Source organism: Boleophthalmus pectinirostris, unplaced genomic scaffold (assembly GCF_026225935.1).
Source record: "Boleophthalmus pectinirostris isolate CB_2022bp ecotype Guang Dong unplaced genomic scaffold, ASM2622593v1 HiC_scaffold_2, whole genome shotgun sequence".
Lineage (NCBI taxonomy): Eukaryota > Metazoa > Chordata > Actinopteri > Gobiiformes > Gobiidae > Boleophthalmus > Boleophthalmus pectinirostris.
The window spans coordinates 26,753,684-26,774,350 of record NW_026571152.1 but is presented as its reverse complement, the minus strand read 5'-3'; the positions used below and the strand labels follow the sequence as shown (position 1 = coordinate 26,774,350).

Sequence of the window (20,667 nt, the reverse complement as noted above, 5' to 3'; positions counted from 1 at the left end):
AGGTCTACAATGAACAAAACAATGACCTACTTCTCACGTGAGGCTGGGACTGGGAGGAGGCTATGTAGGTCACACGTGGAGGCTAATCCTAATCGCAAACGCAAAGGTACACGACATGGCTTTTCAGGCGAAGGACCAATAAATACATGAAGGTATTTATGAACAATAAAACAAATAAATGCATAATGCCCACTTGATAAATTTAATGCAGTTCTGTCGAGAATTGCAGATTAAACAGTTGGCCAACATTAGTACATTATACATTAGTTTCGCAGTACACCTTTAAGTTTTTAAGGTTGGTAGTGTGACTTGATTAAGAAGTTACCCTTGTTTATTTGTGGTGATAAACATTTGTAAGACGCACATAGTTTAGTTTAGTTTGAGTTTAAGGTTAGGCAGGGAAGTAGTAACTATATGGTTAAGATTAGGATCAGTCTCCTAAAATTAATTTAAACCAATGAAATGTCCCCAGAAATACTGTAAAATCCCTCGGTCGTCCAGAGAGGCAAAGGGGAAATTCAATTTGTCAAATGAACAAAGTTTATTTTGTTGAAAACTTTCTCTGAAGAGAACTGAAGAAACATCTTGGATGAGCTGCAAAACATTTTCAACCAAAATAAACTTTGTCCAGTTAATAAATTGATTTCTCCTTTGCCAACCCATTGAAAAGGGTACAAACACATATAATACTGTTGTAGTATTAAAGGGGGTAATTGATTGGAATTGAGAGTACTAAGCAGGACTCACGTGGCCTTTGTGAGTGTTTGGCTTTGACTAGAAGTAGAGTTTTGGGGCACCACCTAACAAATGTTGAGAAATATTACCAATCCAGTATAATCAATTATCTAAGTTAAACAGTTGTGAGAAGAGGAAAGGTACGTCTTTAATCTCACATGTGCATTATGAACCATTAACAGATTTACACAAATAAAAGATATTTACATGACATTTACAGATCAATATTCAAACAACACTGACAATATTCACAGCATGAACAGTTTATACCATTCCTCTTCTTTCTGTAGAGAAAGTCTTTTATTTGTGTCTCAGTTATGGCTAGTTTATCTGAATTTATTTCAGTCACCTGGTTTCTTTATAGGGAAAACATTGTAGATGTTGTAGCTCTTTTGGAGAGTCTTTGTGTAAAAAAGTTAAAACTTGCTTGCTGCTGCTTGCAGAACACAAGTCTCTATCAATCTTGTCTTATCGATCAGCTCCAGGGTCCAGAGAGCCAAAGGGAAGTGGAGGATGGTCATGCATCCACAGTCATATAAGAAATTACCTAGCCCAAACTACTTGGTTTGGTGAAAAATTTCCTTCTACCATGACAACAGTGAAGCGGCTGCTTCTCACAGTTTCATTTGTCAATCTATAACACTACAATACAAAATTAAATGATTGTAATAAATATACGTTCTATTTAATGATAATGAGTTTCACAGGAAGTGTGCTTTTGCTTTCAGTGTATTACCACATATTAAAGCTTAGAAGAAGGTGCAGAGAGAGGAGGCTGCACAGCTGACGGAGCTAATGCGGCCCCAGCACACAGATGGTTCTTCTGGCAATCTCCACAGTCCAGAAATCTTTTAAAGCTTTTGGAGCTGGAGAGAAGCAGATACTCACCTTCAGCTCCAGGTCAGTTCATTTCTGGTTTCTGTGATGTACTGGGAGACTTACGTTGGCACACACCATGCTGGGTAAATTATGGGTTAGGAACAATATAATACAGACTGGCAAGCCTCGGCATAAGATCCATTGTGCACAAAAAAAGAAAAAAAAAAAGGTGTCTTGGATCACAAATTGTGTCTGAGCAGAGGGAGAGAGAACTCCAATTTTACCACTACAGCACTACAGATGTCTATACAAGTAATTTTTGCAACAGAAGAGTGAGGGCAAGAATGTGGCGCACTTTGTAACAAATTGTGATTACAGCTAACTGCTAATTGCATTAATGCAGCTACTGAAATCCAACACAATTATTTACTCAAATCGAAGCTTTATCTGCAACTTGAAATGGAAATATTGATCATCATATGAACTTCTTCCTTTCCCATGTTCCCCAAAGGATCCCCTTTCAAATGTCCTTCCTGGGCTATTTCTACTTTGTGGTATGGAATAAACATTAGTGGGCCATAGGGACTTACTGAGAAATTATAGAATCACTAACCGTCTTTCTTGTGTGCATGCTATCATGAATTTGCAGCTATTTGCCGAAAAGTAATGTTAGATTGTTGACATTGAGTGTTTGTAAAAAAGACACTGGACTGAATTTAAGCTTAAAAATACAAAAACCTCATCATCTAAAAATGTAACACTATCTTGCACCAACCCCACTTGAGTCTTGCTAATTTGTGCATCTAGATTAATATAATTAGCCAATATGTCATGGTTTATTAACCTGTGATGAAGATGTCAGTTGGTTGTCATATCAATTTGCACCTCTAGATGGTGTTGAGAGCTGCTTTGATACAGGATGAAATTCTATGTCACTTTCCTAAGGGTATTCATGAGTGATTGGACAGAACAGACACATGAATAAAATGACTGTAAGAAAAACATCTAAAATGAGGTCAAGTGAATTCAAGTCATAATTTTGATAACTACTTGATTATGATGTGGAAAAATTGTATAATTCCATACAGGTGATGATGTTCATTACTTGCTGATGATATTTGGCACGCAGGGACGGCAGTGGCTCTGTAGATAGAGCAGTGGTCCCCAGCCCATAGAACAGGGGAATAGTGTTCCTGCTTGGGCAACGTTCTGTCATTGTGTCCTTCAGCAAAACACTGCTCTCTTAGGGGGCAGGTCTTCTCAGTGTAGTATAAATCCTTGGGTCTCAAACCAATACTATCAATTGAAAATGGGTTCTGGATTGGAGCTGAAATGTCTTCATTGCAAAAACAGCGTCTGGATGACTACACTCAAACCTTCTGTACTTTGGACCACTCCTGGATGAATGAGGGATTACACTGTCTATTCTTGTTTAGGGTTCATTGTTAGCAAGGCATGCACCAGAATGTGGGCTGAGGCATCCATTTCTCATCTTCATCATCACTTATTTAATTTATGTCAGCTATATTTATAAAATGCATCAATAAATGAGCAGGGTTCTTTTCGTCAATGAATAAATTATGGCTGTTTGTATGCTCTGTGGAGTATGCTACATCAGCAGATATTATGAGCTCATCACATTAGCATCCTCATGTTATTCTAGATGCTTTTCTTTCTCATACAACACATGACATAAAAAGTCATGACCACTCAAACTATTACACATAGACAGCCTTTTTATATGGACAGACACAATAAAGAAACAATTCAAAGTTGTTACATCTATACTATTACAGATGCACTATGTAACTTTTATAGTGGTGTATGTGTGCCAATTGCTTGTTATTGGTTTGTCTTGAATGTCCTGCTCTTGGTCCCACTCTGACCTCTCTGTAGCTTCTGTAGATTACACATTTGTAACTGTAGCAAATAAAATATTAATAACTGCTGCATAATTGTTTACCATGTTTACGTCCCATATACCATTTTTAGATAAGAGTTTATTAAGTGTAAGACTGCACATTTCACTGGTCTGACCATCTGAGTCTAATAGGCAAAGATATGAGAAATGCATACAGATACAGTTTTCAATCTGTACAAAAATTATACAGTGTATTGAAATAGTATTATTAAAGCAGCCTTAAATTCATCTGGATTATACTGGACTTAAATAATTGCTTTGATTTACATTATTTAGTATATTCATGTTTAGGACAGGACGTTGCATATGACATAACTAGCAATAAAAATGACCAAATACTATATTCATAAAAATGGTCTTAAACCATATTCCCATAATTCTGAGTGACATACTGATCAGCATGACCACTATTCCCACCAGCGTTTGTCCAGACATATAACCCATGCGCTCAGCAAATCTTTAATTAGATGTTTTTCATCCAGAAATCGATCTACATCCCACTTTAAATGAAGTTGTGCCTTTAGAAATTGTTCCCCACATCAACGCGTTTACTTCTCTCAACGCTCTGTTTGAGGGCCTGACTATGATGGCTGCTGAGTCATCTCTCTACTCGACTAAACAGTAATTAAAGATCCAACATTGTCAGGGCTAGATGGGGGAATGCAGGTTGCTATGTTGTATTGCACTTAACAAAGGATATAAGCACCCTGGTATTTGTAATGCAGCAAGGACACTCTTAAAATAGGATATGCGTGTGCCAACTTGTACTGACAATGAAAAATATCTTCAATTTTTTTGTCGGCAGGTCTCACAAATTGACAATACACAGCAAATGACATAGCTATATTAGTACGACGCATAAAGATCTAGCTATAAAAGTTTGCTTTTTATAGAGATGCTCTTCAAGCATCAGTGTGAACTCACCACAAGTCACAGAACTTCTTCTTTCTCCCATTCAGGGATCCCCTTGTTTTCCCAGTGCACCTGCATGCCATTGGAAGATTGTGTTGCTTTTGATTAATTGATGCGAGTTTGCACCAGCTCCACAGTGAGTGAGTCTGTGTGTGTGCGCGCGCGTGTGTGTTTGTGTGTGTGCGCGTGTGTGTGTTTGTGTGTGTGTGTGCGCGTGTGTTGTATTATTCAGATCCCTTTAAAAGCATGTCAACTCAATTACAAGGGCTCTACTAGATGTATCATGTCCTGTCCAACTGTCTCAGCAGAAACAAAATGTCCGGATCCAACTCATAACAATATTTTGGGAGTTTCTTCTTATCTTTATTGAAAACACTGACCTGTTGTAGCAGGACAAGACTGAAAAATTTGAAAACAAACTAATTGTGTAGTGTAATCAAACAATGTTGGGAAGATCCATTTTGTCTTGAGTACCCTCCAAGTTATTTTATCTCACACTCCAAGTACTTCTTAACTTGGGTAGTATTCAAATAAATCTGTTTACTATAGTCATATATTTTTAAATTATTACAATGATATTTCCCTGTTTTAATGATACAGATGTCCAAAATTGTCTTAAATGTTCAAGAGGACATGAACTGTAGCAGTTTTACTCATTACATTTTTATTCATGTACTTATTCATTCCGAGTACCTCCTGGTTAATATCTCACTGGGAAACACTACTGTAATCTTTCAAAGAAGGGTATATTTGTACTTGACAGCACATTTTGGATCAATGCAATACTGTCTCAACATGGTCTTGGGGATAATAAAGAAAAATAATATATCAACGTTAATTTCTTGGAGTAATGCCCACCCCACTTTAGGGTAATGTTCACACTGTATACTTTTACAGTATAGAGTTAAGGGGAACAAATATCCAGTCTGAAACTAGCCCCTTTAAGATATTTACTGCTTTTGTTTCTCCCACTGAACCATGGTTTATTTAGTATAATACACAGACGTTATATCATACTGATCCCCTCTAGCTTTGTGACATGGTATTTCCCTAGTGTAAGTGGCATGACTGAATTATCATAAGATGGGAAACATGATTCAGTTCAAATGTATTATATTTAGAGTAGCCTTTGTGATATGCAGCTGTATCCACACACTGTGAATAAGAGAGCAGTGGCTCATTTCACACACAGGCTATGCCTCACAGTGCTGCATCAGCAATATCATTCCACTTGTTTCTGCTGTCATTTCCATTATGCAACTGGGAAAAAGACATCAAGCTGCAAATGAAGCTGTCGAAGCCTGTGCCAAGGCAAAGCAGCCACTATTACTCTGATCTGCCACAGAGCAGCGCACAATATGCAATCAGCATGTCAGGAATAAACAAGGTCTATGAGCCAAGAGCTCCCCTTATCTGGCCCCTTTTCTTCATCTTTCCCTGGTTGTTATACAATCACCCATACTCTTGTAAATTCAGCCATCTCAAGTTTAAAAGGGAAATATGAGGAAGAAAACCTGTTAACATTCTTTACTAAAGCCTTCAGAAGATAAATATGTTGTTTTCATGTGGATGGTAATATGGCGCTAGCTGCCAATTGTTAATAATGCCAAAATAAATTAAATTAATTAAAAATCCAGTCTTCAGGAAGAACTAGAACCTTCAAACAGTGTAAAATGTATTTTAAATAAATCTGGCAATGCTATCATAGTTATCTTAAAATTAAGACTACTCAGTAAACAGATTTTATCATAAGACTTTATTATGATTTCAACTGACAGAATCAGCCAAAAACAAACATGTAAATGATATAGGTGTAAAACTCAGTTATAATAAATAAGATAAATTCAAACACAGTTTTGCAGTTTCTCTTGACTATATTTTATGGTAGCTAATGCAAGAGCAAGGGGACTGAATGAAGCCAGGTTAAGAGGTCAGGGTTCAAAGGTCAATTCTGTGGAATGAGGGGCTTATGGTAGAAATTGCGAGCCAGGCAAACCACTGACGGCCCAGGGGTCAACAGGAAGTAGGAGTATTTAACCGCTCATGGTTTGATAATTGAAAGTGAAGTGGGGATGAGCTGCAGTGTGCTCATAGTGCATTTTTCATTCCTTCATATTATGTCAGGGACACTAGGTCAGAGGAGCAGAGTGTGCTTGGCACATGCACCTGGTTTATGTTTCCAGGCTGCTGGAGGTGGTTTTAGGAGGGCAGGGCAGGGCTGGGCAGGCAGAGAAAAAAATGAGGATTTGCAAGAAGACAGAGAAGAGTCACACCATGGGCTCCCTGCACAGGACGATCTCGAGCTCACTGCGGTACAGCTTCCCCCCGTCAGACAGGGCCATGATGCTCTGCTTGTAGCCTGTCAGGTTCTTGGCATCCACCTCCTGTATATATCAGGACAGGTCAGAGGTAGTGATTTTGCGTACACCTTTAGCCATAATGAGGAAATAAAAGAGGAAGGAATTCTACAGTCTAGCAACAGGGATATTTACCAATAAACCAATGGAATAGGCTTCCAGAAAACACTATTATTAAGTGCTAAGTATTCCAAAGTCAAAGTAAGACTTCTTTTTTTACAATCAATACTTAACAACACGCGCTGCATTTAAACAGCACTTCACCTTAACTCACCTTGTTGTTTGTCTGATATAGGTCTCGTAGCAAAGCCTCCAGCTCCTGCTCATCGATGTAGCCATTCCCATCCTGTAACAAAAAAGTCAAATGACTTCTTTTTTATTTAAAGTAAATTGCCAAACTAAACTTTAGTCAGTAAGTGATGGCATTTCCCTAGTGGCCATAGTGGTAGTGGATGATAAACCCTCCTCATTCACAAAAGGAAAGATTCCATGTGGAGCTACTTTGCTAATTAATAGATCAATGGTCTCCAGATAGTGGTTAGGGTCTGGGCCATAAAACAAGTCCAGCTCATTGGAGATGCTCCATCAGCAGTTGGCACAAAAATATCTTCATCTAGGCCCAGTCTCCAGATAACCACTGTGTTGAGATGCTTGCCAGTTTTATTTTGAACAAAGCTCCTCTCGATTGTCCCAGATCTCTGAAATAAAGTGAGGCTCTATTTGTTTTCCTTTTTAGGATGAAACAAGTCTGTGCAGTTTTTTCAGTCCGGAGACGGGGACATTATGAGCCAATCTCCCCAAATCCCTGCACCATGTTGTATTCAAACATTTTCAAGGCTGTACACAGTTTGCCCTCTGGTCCTGTGAGCTTTGTACTTTTTTAGCCTTGAACAAAATGACAAAACTCATCATTATAGACGCATACACGCCCCGTTCTATGTTGTGCAAGCTGTGAATACAAAATGAATGCAGCACTTCACAAACCACAAATATCATTTTCACTATAGAGCATGGGTAGTATCAAATGTTGAAATATAAAACTTTGCTTCGAATACCATATCATGCATTTGGGTCAGACAACGAAAGCCTCAAATAAATTAGATATTTTTAAAAGCTTATAGCCCAGAAATGTAATGATCACTTGCAACTTTAATGTGCTTTACGTGGTTAAACGTGCACTGTATAACTTTTCTGGTGTAGGGTCTGGCACCTGCTTTTCTCCATGGAAATGTTATTGCTTTGTCTGAAATATTTCACAGTATGGCATTAAACATGTCTATCCTCATGGAGACCAAACCGGGACAAGGTACAGGTCAAATCTGTGGAGAAGCAACCTCGCTTCCAGGTAGAATGCTTGTTTTTTGGTTGTATGTAAGGTAGATCTGTTTAATATCAATCTGTGGAATGACTGAAACAAGAAGGTGACAGATGCAGCCTACATGTCTGTAAGCTACAAGTAATGGTCATTTGCCAAAAGTGTTTCACATATAGCCAAGTATAAAATAAAAAGTAAAAATATCTTGGCAGGTGTAAATTAGTGGAGAATTTCTGTCCATATGTTTTTCTTCAGTCAGTGCTAAACCCTGCTAATGTGGAATAATAACAATGCTATTTAATAATGAGCGGCTGCAAACTACTTAGGGCTGTTTACAAAGGGACAGGTGTGCGAGCTCCTGTCATTTCCCTAGAGCGCCTATACAAAACAGGAAATTTGTATATTCATTACACAGAGTCACGGAAACAACCATAGGCTACCTCCAGTGTACCACAATTCTCCCTCTATGCAATGCCATCACTTCTATTGTACGGATTAATAATTTTTTGACTCTTAGCCCTAAATAATCACTACTGAACTAAGCTTTTATAAATGAGAAGGTGTGTTGCTGACCTCGGATTATGTTATTGTTTTTATTATGTAGAGAGAGATTTGGGAGTAATCCTTTAAATCTTATAAATTGTACTGAACCTGGTATTTTTAGCTATTTCATTTTTGTGTGTAACACGGAAGACCTACCTTGTCATAATAATTGAAAATGGCATTGAATTGCTCAGCAGTCAACTTCACGCCCTGTAAAATTAAAGTAGAAATTAATGGCCACATGGGACACTTTTTAGAACTAGCTGTTAGATTCTGCAGCTGGGGCTTTACCTGGAATTTGAGCAGGAAATTCTCCTGAACTGGGAGCAGCCTGAGAGAGAGAGAGAGAGAGAAAGAGAGAGAGAGAGAGAGAGAGAGAGAGAGAAAAGCATAGCCATGTTGCATCAGTGGACATAAAATGGAGCTCAAAATTCACTGAAGCATTTCAAAAGAGAACAGTGTTACCTTGCCATCTCCGACAGGCCCAACTTCCCATCTCCATTCAGATCAAACATCTTCAGCTACGACAGGAACAGAAAGACAGGAACAAAATGTGGAAAACTTTGGTCAGTTTTACATTGTAAAATGAGGGGATTTATTTAGATAGTGAGAGAAAAAAAAAACTAAACTAAACACAAAAAAAAATATTGCAGCATAGTGATCGTCGTGTTTCTGTATTCAATTTGAAAGGTTCAATAACAAAAACAAATATTTCATTTTTTCTGTGTTTTTTTTTTTTTTTTTTTTTTGTTACCATCTTCCATAGATATTAGCGATGGCAATTATTTATAGTGGATTTTATCAAGAAGGAATGGAATTTATTTTTGTAGCAGTAAAATAGATTACTTTTTCAAATGGCACTGGCTTTTGCAAATGAACTCTTCTGTTACCAAATCGTAACGTACACTTGCCACACACATTCATAGCTTGTATCAGCTGTAACTCTCAAGTCAGCTTGTCTAAAAGAAAAGTAGGTTAAACATCTGCATTGTAGCACAGAAAACCCTTGCAGTGGAAATCAAGTGAATCTTAAAGAAGAACTCATTTTGGCTCAAGCCAGTTTTTTTTCTGGGGCTGTAGGAGTGAGCCGCAGCTGTGACCACATCTGAGCAGTGAACAGTGAAGAGCATGAGGGGTCACTGAGCTGACCCAGGCACCAACACTGTGGAAAACTCTTTATATTACACTCCTGTGACATGCTTGAGTGTGGTGCTTACAATAGTCTGTGTGTACTCCTGGAGCTTCTGGTCATCATAGTGTCTGTTGGCCTTCTGCAGCAGGTCCGAGAGGAAGCCCTGAGGAGAGAGAGTACTGTGTGAGGGACAAATCAGGACATGAGCCTTTTCAGTCTTTGTTCTTCCTTATTGCCAAAAGCACATTTTGTCATTTCACAAGCCATTCTGCTGGACTTAATCTCCTAATTTTCTGGCAGATTCCAGTTGAAGCATAACATTACGCAACATTTAGAGGTTTATCTATTCATGCTCTTTATAGGAAAACAAATGAACTGGATCTGCAAACAACAGACCATGGTCCTTTACCAGTCAGGACCTTAAGTTAATTATTATTATTATGAAACTTCAACATAACTACCAGTTAATAAACTTTAGTGAGCTACATCTAGTAACACAAATGCTAGTTATTAAATTCAGGTCTGGTTAAATAGTTGTGTCAAGACGGGCATCTGATTTAAAAGCCACATTTATTTGAAAACAACTAGCAGGTCGACAGATGGTTTGCTGTAATGACCCACTAAAGTAAAATGTGCCACATTTGATCTGCGCTAAATGTACCTATAACTTTTACTCAATTGTAATATATTACGTGACTATGTAACATGGATTTTACTTGTTTCATGATTACAGTCAAATAGAATGATGATGATGATGATGAACCGGTCCTATGGGGTCTATGTGTGGGTAGGTGGTTGCTTATCACCTGTAAATGCACACTCAAGTGAGCATCAAATGAAAGAGAGATTTGTAGGATTCTTTATGACTCTCAGAGGTGCATTTCTGTTGATTGGTATTAACTTGTCATCGGATTATGAAGTGTATCCTGTATTATGACATTGAAGCCTTCAAAATATGAATAGGCCCATTTGCCAACTCTGAAATCCAGCCTATCCCCTTGATTGTACATCTCTCTGGAGCCCCATATCCTAATGACATCTCTGAGTTGGTCACAGTGCAGCTCGTCTGCTGCCCGTCTCCTCAGGTGCAGCTTTCCAGAGCTCTGCCACAGACACACCTGAGTTATTCTCCTCTGCACCTCTCCGAGCGGAAACCGATGTGGTCCCATAACAACCTGAGCAGCTTAATAAGGGCATGAGGCGTAATGACTGCACCTTTAACATGGCTGTATGGTCACAATCCTCCTAAAATCAGAGGAAGTGGAGGGCATTCGTGCACTTTTCAATGCTTTGGGGACCTGAGACCACCACTGTAAAAAACACTCCATCACTGGGGAGTGTGACGCAGGGCACTAGTTCAAAGCCAGAACCATGTTTATTACGATGCAAGTTAAATGAAATGTTTATACCATGCGACATTTTATCTGCTTGCTATGTACTGCATAAGGGAAAAAGTGTCCAGATTGATATATATAGTAGAGTTATTAGATATTGTGAAAATAGTGAAGTACTTGTTGAGTTTCTCTGGACAGAGTTTTCTGCTGGGGGAATCTGCAGGATAAGCATTCAGTACCCGAGCATAATGCATTCTTTCTTCTTTTTATTGATACAGAGCAATTTAACAAGTAGAAGATGATTAACATAATGTAATATAATGAAATGTCAAATGAACATGTGAACAAAACAATCAATAGCGACACACCAGAGTATGCTGATTACAATGAGGAGAATTGCATCACACAAACTATTACAAAATGAAACAGCCTAAAGCAATGTGATTAAAATGATACATTCACGGGTTGTCATGCTGTTGTTTTGTAAAGTGATGGAAAAAAGAACAAATAAATGAGTGTAAGTTAACAGCAAACAAAACAGGCATTTTAATCATGCTTTATTAAACTTTGCACAAATCAAATTGCCAAGAACCAGCATATAATCTATCATATTTAAATCCAAGTATTATTTTTATTTTTAAGTGTTATATCCTTACCTTCAATTCATTTGCCTCAATGTAACCACTGCGATCTGTATCATACCGCCTCCATGCCTGTAAAAGGAAGAAAAGAAAGCGAAAGGTTAAACCCAGTGAATTCTCCCTTCTTCTATTGATACAGTACATTAATGGATTTTTCCCCTGAAACAATTGTCTTGCTTAACCACAATGACCAGGTTCACCACTGCACACTGGTTTGCACACACCAGTGGAAGTCATTTTAATGTTTTAATCTCACAGCTGTCTCTGTCCAAAGGAGGGCTCCTTATCAAAGATGGATGCCCCCACTACCCCAACCCCCTCCACCAATCCTTCTGTAGAGAGTAGCTAGGTTGTTATTCATTATATATGACTCTGGAAATAGAAGCTTCCTCATTCTAACCCTTTCAAAAACCTTTCCTCCCCAACAAGCCGCCAACCCAACCAGCCCTTGAAACAATGACCGATTAATCTATGTTATCAGACTCTCTGTGACTTTTAACAGCCCATCACAATTTAATCTACCACTGCTGTGTTTCTGCTTACTCCAAAGCACCCTTCTTTCGCTCCTCTTCCCCACTATCTCTCTCTCCTTCATCCTTACACCACAGTGACAGCGACAGCCACAGCCCAGGGGCGTAATTGGTTTCTAATTGTCAGCGTTAGACTGTTGGAGCACATCTAACATGAAATCTGCCATTTTCCTTATCTTTGTGAGGTATTTAGTGAAATAAATGACTCCCTCCCAGCTTGTAGCTTTCATCGCTTGTAACAGTCTCTCTGCTCTGGGCTTTTTCTTATGCCTATTCTACCATTCATTATTAAAGGACACTGTGCTAAAGTTAGTTACAACCTCATTCAACATTTTCATCTGGATAAGCTGTTGTGAGAGAATAGCGGGTGTACAATATTGCCGTCGCGTCACTGCTTGTTGTGCTTGTTTGTGTGTGTTGCCCAAAAGCCCCATGATAAATAGACTTATTTTGTCAGTGCATATTGGAATGTGCACTGACATTCTTTTCTATTTGAGCCAGATGTCTGTAGCCTGCACATAAACTGGTGTTGGATTAATCTCGTACTCTGTTATTGTTAAGGTTCTGAAGACTTGTCACACGCAATTTTTGACTTTTGCAGCAACTTGTCACGCTGTCAATCTTGAATCTACTACAATGTGATGCCTGTCACAGTGTATAGTTCTTGGTTAAAGGGATTACAGTGTAGATATACCATTATAATGCTGTCATGATGATGTTTTGAATCACAGAGTTTTGTATATAGAATGTTTCTGGATAAAATGTAAGTGTGACTGTAGTATTTTTTTGTCATTTTTTTAACCAATGAAGTCATTAAAACAAAATATAAACTCAGAAAGTGTTTACGTGGGATGGTTTACATGTCTTTGATATTAACTACTATTCAGCGGTAGTAGCAGGTCGTGTTTGGACTTTTTCGTGTTTGGAATGTGACAGGAAATTCAAAGTTCTGCCACAAACTGCGCTGATATTGCTTTGTATGGAATACTTCTATTTGGAGGGAAACTTTTTTGCTGTTTCCTTAAGTTAAAGTGCCTCTCTTAAGCAAAATTGACTCTTGTGAGCTTTAAGCCATGTTATAATGTCAAAAACATACCTGGAGTTGTGCTTTGTTTGAATAACCCTTTATTATTAGTCTGTCTACATCTCCAAAGCTCAAAATACTCTGTACCTTCTAATGCTATGAAGTGGTAAATTTCAAGTTAACAGCTACCTTTCACCTTTAGTTCAGTAGAGATAGGCAATTCCAGGGCTGAAATGATCCAAATGATTTTAGTGAGGGTGCATAGAGTTTAAAAACACAGTGGAGCGCTTCCTGTTTTGCTACATGACATCACAAGGTAGAACAAGGTGTTTTCTTTTGGAGAGAAGAACTCCGCCTAATATGCAGGATTTGTTATAATATGTGTGAATGAAACAAAACACAACTCCAGGAATGTTTGTGATGAGGAAACGACATTATAACAGAGATCAGAAGATAGCGTAATATGGGCCCTCAAATGAAGCATGCTTACTCTAATCTTACTATGCATACAAGAACATTACTTTGATCAAACAAAACATTTCTCAGGCAGCTCATGGCCTCTCAATATTACTTTGGCTCATCATTGCATTCTTACCGCCATGAACTCAGCACTGGAGCTGACAAACTGTCTGAAGCAGAGCAGGAAGTTCTCTTCAGTGGGCAGAATCTGGGCCAGCTGTGGAGACAAGTGACAGGCAAATGGAAGCGGTGAGAATACACAAGATGGCGGCAACGGAGAGATAAAAACTGGGAGAGCTTTTTGTCTTTAGTGCCTCGAACTTATTATGCATGAATAATATAGCGACATAACCTCAGAAAAGTTACAGTTTTAAGTCATTGTGGGCGATTTGAGTTTGTAGCAAATTAATGTCTTTGAAGATCTCAGGCAAAAGAACAATAAAAATGGTGGGAAATTGCGCCCAAAATTGACTCTGGAGAGTTTCATAAAGGCTGCATTTATGTAATCGACTGGAGTATTGACTTTGGTCTCACATTTTGTCAGTTCTTTGATTTTTCTCTCCTCGCAAAATATAGACCTCATGCTTCACATACTCCTCCTGCTGTGGGTTTTCTGTTAACTTGTAGTTAAAATCAACATGTACAAAGCCAAAAATACTCTAAGGAAATCACTGACCCTGTATAGTTACATAGACCCCATGAAATTCTTACTTTTCTGCAGTAATTACAATGGTTGCGGAACAATCGTTAGTTTTATCATAGGACTAAGATGTTTTTTCTTTCTAATTTATGTTGAACTTCAATATAGAATATAGAAATGAGCCTGAATGACTAAATATACTACTAATGATGAAAAATTAGGACAGCTGGCATAGCAATTAAAAATTTAAAACAAAATATTTTATCATTTGAAAGGTAAAAAGCCTCAAGATCTTCAAGATGTTGCCTTTATACATGAATCTGAAAGGCATGTACACTACAAAGTAGCACAGATGTGAACAGGGATACTGACCTCTGACATCTCAATGCGTCCATCTTTGTTCTTGTCGAACTTCTGCATGAACTCCTTCATCTTTTCTCTGAAGGTGGGGTTTGTAGGGTCCTGCAGAAGAAGTCCAGTTTGAGATCTTGTGTTGCCCACTCATATACAAGTTTGATAGTTTTTATGTGACATAATTGTTAATGTGCTGTTTATATCAGAGATACATCCAGAAACAAACTTGGGCTAATGTAAAAATGAGGCTAATGTGGCCAAACCAGCCTTTATCCAACATCCATTATGATTTGGCTTTTTTAGTCACACAATACTGTTATGCCCATTTCACTCTAATAATATTTTGGACAGAAATATGTTCATTTACTTGTTAATTTGATGTAGATACATTTTCTATTCCAGGACTTACCACTCCTGCCCCTCTCCGTGCAATCTCCAGCTCCCTGAAGAAGTTCTCCAGTTCCTTGCCTTCAATGTAGCCATTACCTGGAACACAGAGCACCGTGAGATGATAACACATATCATTGCCTTTCTTTAATACTGCTGACATGCATACAACTCATGTGCTCATGAAGTCACACCCGCATCGAAGCTTGACATTGTATTGATCCAAACATGAGCCTTTTACCAGTAACTGTCTTCCTCCCCCTGTACTAATAGATCCAACTATTGATTGGTGCAATGGAAACTGATCACTACTAAAGAACTGCAGGAGGTTAGATATAAAAAAACTGTTTCTTTTTTTTTTTTTAGCAGGGAAGGTGATGTCACATTCCCATATTCTGAAGGAAACTAAAATAAAAGGCAACAGTGGTGGTTTAGGAAAAAGAAGATATTTCAGTAAGTGGGGCAGAATAAGGTAAATATCCATTCATTTGACAAAGCGTTGTTTAAAATTTTAACTTCTCCTGAGCTTCTGTAAAAACATGGCGGTCTGGTGTGTCTGGGTAGCACCCTCTGACCTGCTTTTATCCTGACTTAAGGCATGATCCCATTATTGGAGTTTTTTTTTATGGTGTGGAATAATTGAAAATCTTCATTCAAATGATAACCCATGAACACAATTATATAGATGTATGATTTTATTTCTTCTGGTGTTGGGACTCTCTTTCCATGCCCATTAGCTTGTTCATTAACTTCAAATTAATGCCTTTGTCACATAATGGCCATCTAGATCGTTCCACTAAGACTGCACTGCACTTTAACAATTGAATAAGCTCACTCAATGCATTTCTTAAGCTCTTAAGAAAATACAGTACCATACAGGAGTCAATTTGTTTACTGTATTGCTACCCACTGTCTTTGCATATTGGGCACATACTAAATAAATCCCAATTCTCTTGACGCCTCTAATACTTATCTGCAGCTTGGTTTGCCCTTGCTCTAAAGTTCCTGTGGAGCCTTAATGTTCCTAGCAGTGATCCACTGCCCTGACACTGCTTATTCAGGGGACAAATGAGAGAAGCCGCTCTACACAGGTACTTTGTGAAGCAGTGCCAATTTCCCATCAGCCCGCACAACTCATCGGGCCGGACAGATGGCTCCAAACGATGTGACTACTGCTTCAATAGAACCCTGGAAGGCAGAACTGGCTCATTAAACACTAACTAAGATTATCATGGCATCCCACTTCCTCAACTCGCATGCTGTCTTCTCTTGTCATCTTTGTCCCTCTCCTCCTTCTCTCCCCCCGTCTCTCTATCAGCAGCTTTGGTCTATCTATGGATATATTTGTGTGTGGAAGTGGTACTGTGTGCGGGACAGTGCATCAAGCCCCGCTCTCTCCTGTGGGCCTTATTGACATTTAGCACTCTGCAGAGAAATGGCCTGCTTGATAATTAAACAGAGTGAGATGTGATTAACTACAAGGCAAATGGCATAAAATGACAATAAAAATAGATTTATGAATATATTATGCATGGGTGTTGTCAAATAGTTCAATGGATGTGCCAGTGGGTGTGGTGTTCCATTATGTTTGTGCAGTAAGGAGCATCTGCTGGGCTGTTCTGAGACAGATGTGAAAGCAAATATGTTTATCCCACACAGGGTTGGGCAAAATACTCATTGCATTATGCTGTTATATAGTATATTAATTGTAACTGCAATATTAAAGGTGCACTGCATAACATTTCTAGTAGAGTCCACCACCTGCTTTTCTTCATGGACATGTTATTGCTTTGTCTAGAGTGTTCTACAGTATAGATTAAACCTATCTATCAGGAGGGAGACAAGCAGGTTACTGCACTACACTACATTATTATTCAGATCTTTGGAAAGTCGCCCCATTCACAGTTGAATTATTGTAAATATTGAAATAATTTGAGCAATAGAAACACCTGTAGTGAATAAATGCTAGATGGATATATTGAATGTCACACCATGGAACATTCCAGGCAAAGCAAAAACATCTCCATGAACACAAGGAAGGTGGCAGACCCTCCATCAAAAAGTGACACAGTGCTCCTTTCAACTGAATATTGAGACTTTACGCTGTCTAACTAAAGTAGCTATGCCAGCCCCGAGCCTGACAAAAAAAAAACTGTAAGCAATATTCAAATGCATGTAAGATGTAGGTGAAAATACTCCTACATTATGAAATGAAAGTGATTTGTATAAAGTCATATTTTCAGAAGAATGTGGTCAGATTCTAATCTACTCTGGTATGTTTTACTACTCCCTCATAGAGTCCACTTCATTAAAGATTTACTTAGTCATTTGTTTTTAAGCCAAATACTCAAGCTGATGAAACCCTCTTCATCCAGGCTTGGGCCATATTATAGCTGCCTGGAGAGTTTTTGGCTTGTAATCACATATACAGTAAAAATGTGATAAAGTGATATATGGAAAATACTGCTGAGATCTGCTGGAAGGATCCTATATAGGCCTTAATTTGTTACTAGAAAAGCATAATCTTATCATCTCTGTTTTGTTAAAGCAAAAGTGAATGAACATTTAGGTACTATTTGTTTACACAATGTTACACAATATGTAGCGAAACTGGAAAACGTATAGTGTTTTCTTGAGGAAATGAATGAATTTGGTAATTTTTGTTTATTTGCTTAAAGGAACCAAAATGACAGGCTGATTGTTGTAATTTTGATATTTAAGTACTGTATAGTTTTTGATGTTTAAGCACTGTATAGTTTTAGTTTAAGTTATGAGTCATCAAATGCCACTTTCTTTTAGTCTCTTTTAGTCGTAGCAACACAGCACTTAAGGCATGCACAGCGGCACAAGTGGCTCAAAAAACAGATCATGCATTTTAGGACAGGAAAGTCACACAGTTTAAGAATCAACATCTGTACGTTGGCTAGTATGTTTAACAAAGTGTTTAAAACCTATTTACATTTGCCTTTCAAAACAGCCTATTCAAATATTCTGCATTGAGGGCACACAAGTCTAGGGCACTGATTTCCATCCAGAGCCAGGTAATAGTGGATAGAATGTGAATGAGCTATAATTAGCCATAAAATTATATATATAATTTTTTTATTATTTTTTGATTGAGAGGTACAAAGCGGTCTGTATGTGCCGACATAAAAGAAGAGAGATGAGAGGGACACAATGTGCAGGGAGCTGTGAAAGATGCAATCCAGATGAGATTTGGTTCTGAGCCAACCGGGGAATACAGGGTTTCATCAGACTGGGTGCAATACCTCATGAGTATTTTTACCCACAACTCAACATGTTTATTCATTTTCAGCATATAGCCCTGTTCTCCAGCTCTTCCCAAGCCTAGGACACTCCCAGTAATGAACACTATAGGAGTACAAATCAAATTCACCAGTCAAATTTGATGATTAAATTTGATTTGCAAAGTGGCCCTGCCCACAATATGTAAAAGCATGTATGTAAAACACAACAGAATTGCAAACTGTAAAAGGCGATAACAACTGTGGTGGTGCATATTATTCTTTCTCACAGCCTTCTCCGCTCATCATTCCTGCTTGATTTCTCTGTGGAATAGATTCAGCATCAGAAAACACACATAAGAGGAATTCCCAGAGGGCATTGTGTGCAAATAGGTGGAACGTACATGTACTCCACATCTTGGCTGGTGTGGCATTACAGACACCTTGGGAAGTTGACTGCAATACAACTTTGACATATTAATGATTACACTGCAGAATTTAAATGGAGAATTGAGCTCACCATTGATGAAGCAGTCTGACTGATTGTGTAGCATACTAAATGAGATTGCTAATTAGTTTTAGGTTAACCTTTTCAGATTGAAGTTTGCTGATTATATTCTTACATCCCTGAAGACAACACTTAAACTTTTAAGTTTGCTGAAATATTCTAATACAAGTTAAAAAAAAAAGACTGATTAACATTTGCGTTTTGGGAGTTTTGTGAAACTTAATTTATGGTGAAAGTAGACTATTCCAGATCACAGCAGTTTTCATTACAAATTCCCAGACACAGCAGTTTTCATAACAAATAAAAGCAAATGAACCAACATTAAAATAGTCAGTACTTGATAAATGATAATGAAAAAATTGCTTGGTGGTTGCCAAAACTGAGCTCTCCTGGGAATTTTGTAATCACCTAAAACTCATCTCATCACCATCACACTGCATAATTATTTAAAAGATAGCCCCAATGTTTGTGCAATATCATACAGGTATCCCAAAGCAATATTGAGTATTAAAGACAACTGAGAAAGTTGATCTCCACTTGTGTTCCTTTCAGTGAAATCCAGTCAGTTAGGTATAGTGGGTTTGCACTAATGGACTAATTCTGCACAGAAATCTATTCCTCTGGCCGGCCGTGTGCCCTGCTGTGAGAGAGGCACCACTTGACAGGCTGCAGATGTTGAAAGCTCCTTTGATTGCAAACGAATATCAATAGACGCTGCAGTCATTCACCGCCACTCACTGCGCGAGATCCACTGATTATGGGATCGCTCAGCCCAGAACACAGCACTAATGAAATCTCTTAATTGATTGATAAAATAACACCATTTTAATCAATACCCCTCCTCCTCCTCCCCTAATGATGATGATGTGAATGTGAATATGATTTGCCAGTACAGTGCGTAAATGTGGATTTTCAAATGAATTGCCAGGACTATCACGTGTAGGTCTAACTTAATTGCAAAGCTGCAGGGTTCGTAAAATCATCACATTGAGAAAGAGCTCCCAGTCACTCAACGCGGGAAATAAAAGTTCAAAACGCACTAATGCACGCGCGTTGTCGGGAGTGGTCCGCATCAAATATTCATTTTAGAAACGTCCTACTTAGGCGTTATACAAGAATTGACAGATTTTTTTTCTTGACCTCTTTGACGAAGCTTTCATACACTAAAATGCAAAACACAACAAAGATATAAAAATAGTGTTTGTAAAAAATGGCTCGTAGTTATGGAAAATAATAATAATAATGAAAAATGTCAAAAGTAGGTTTACATTATGACATTTCATTCATTGTATAGTCCAGATTTCTAAGCCTGTGGTTTAGCTTACCCTTTAATGTTTTTTTCCCAATCTATTTGCCATTTATGCCAATGTAAAATGAAAGTGTATAAGAGTTGCCTGTAATATCATTCAAATGGCAGCAGTCAAACTTTTCTTGCTGAATAGTTACTCTTACCGTCGGCGTCAAAGTGTTTCCAGATGTCGAGGAACTGGGACGCAGTGACCTCGGCCAGGTGCAGGTGAGGAGGCTGCTGTGCTTTGTTTGCCATGATGCTGCCGGAAGGATGCTGCGGGTCACTCAACGCGAAATCCCAACTTTTAGCGGAGTCTCACTGCGCTCAAAACACACCCCTCAACACACTGTGGCACCGGCGCGCTCCACGGCGCCTTTTAAACCCACGCGCACGAGCCGTAATGCGGCTACGCTGCCACTGGCGGCGCTCTGCCATCGAGGAGGTCCATCTGAGTCAGCGTCCCGTACAAGTATGTGTGTGTGATGTGCTGGTGTGATAGGACATCTTGGGCACTGCAGTG

The 20,667-nt window shown here is 38.5% G+C and overlaps 1 protein-coding gene and 1 long non-coding RNA gene across 2 annotated transcripts; one reads left to right on the top strand and one right to left on the bottom strand.

The window, feature by feature from the left end:
* The first annotated feature begins 22 nt into the window (after positions 1-22).
* LOC129409473 (uncharacterized) lies at positions 23-16,163 on the top strand. Its single transcript, XR_008632424.1, has 3 exons — positions 23-152; positions 1,464-1,635; positions 15,119-16,163. It is a non-coding gene; the product is annotated as an uncharacterized LOC129409473 (long non-coding RNA).
* On the bottom strand, positions 6,207-20,477 carry calb2a (calbindin 2a). The gene is made up of 11 exons (XM_020935178.2): positions 20,309-20,477; positions 15,126-15,202; positions 14,735-14,824; positions 13,859-13,939; positions 11,725-11,781; positions 9,820-9,897; positions 9,068-9,123; positions 8,894-8,933; positions 8,759-8,812; positions 7,019-7,090; positions 6,207-6,771 (listed from the first exon to the last, which is right to left on the bottom strand). Exons 1-11 carry the CDS (start codon positions 20,400-20,402, stop codon positions 6,655-6,657), a joined length of 816 nt encoding a protein of 271 aa, XP_020790837.1. The 5' UTR covers positions 20,403-20,477; the 3' UTR covers positions 6,207-6,654.
* Between the last annotated feature and the right edge of the window lie 190 nt (positions 20,478-20,667).

Coding starts and splice junctions, on each gene's coding strand:
- calb2a (XM_020935178.2), bottom strand. CDS start 20,402: ATGGCAAACAAAGCACAGCAGCCTCCTCACCTGCACCTGGCCGAGGTC. Junction 13,940..14,734: donor GACGCATTGAGATGTCAGAG/GTCAGTATCCCT, acceptor TTGTCTCCACAG/CTGGCCCAGATTCTGCCCAC. Junction 6,772..7,018: donor TATATCAGACAAACAACAAG/GTGAGTTAAGGT, acceptor TGATATATACAG/GAGGTGGATGCCAAGAACCT.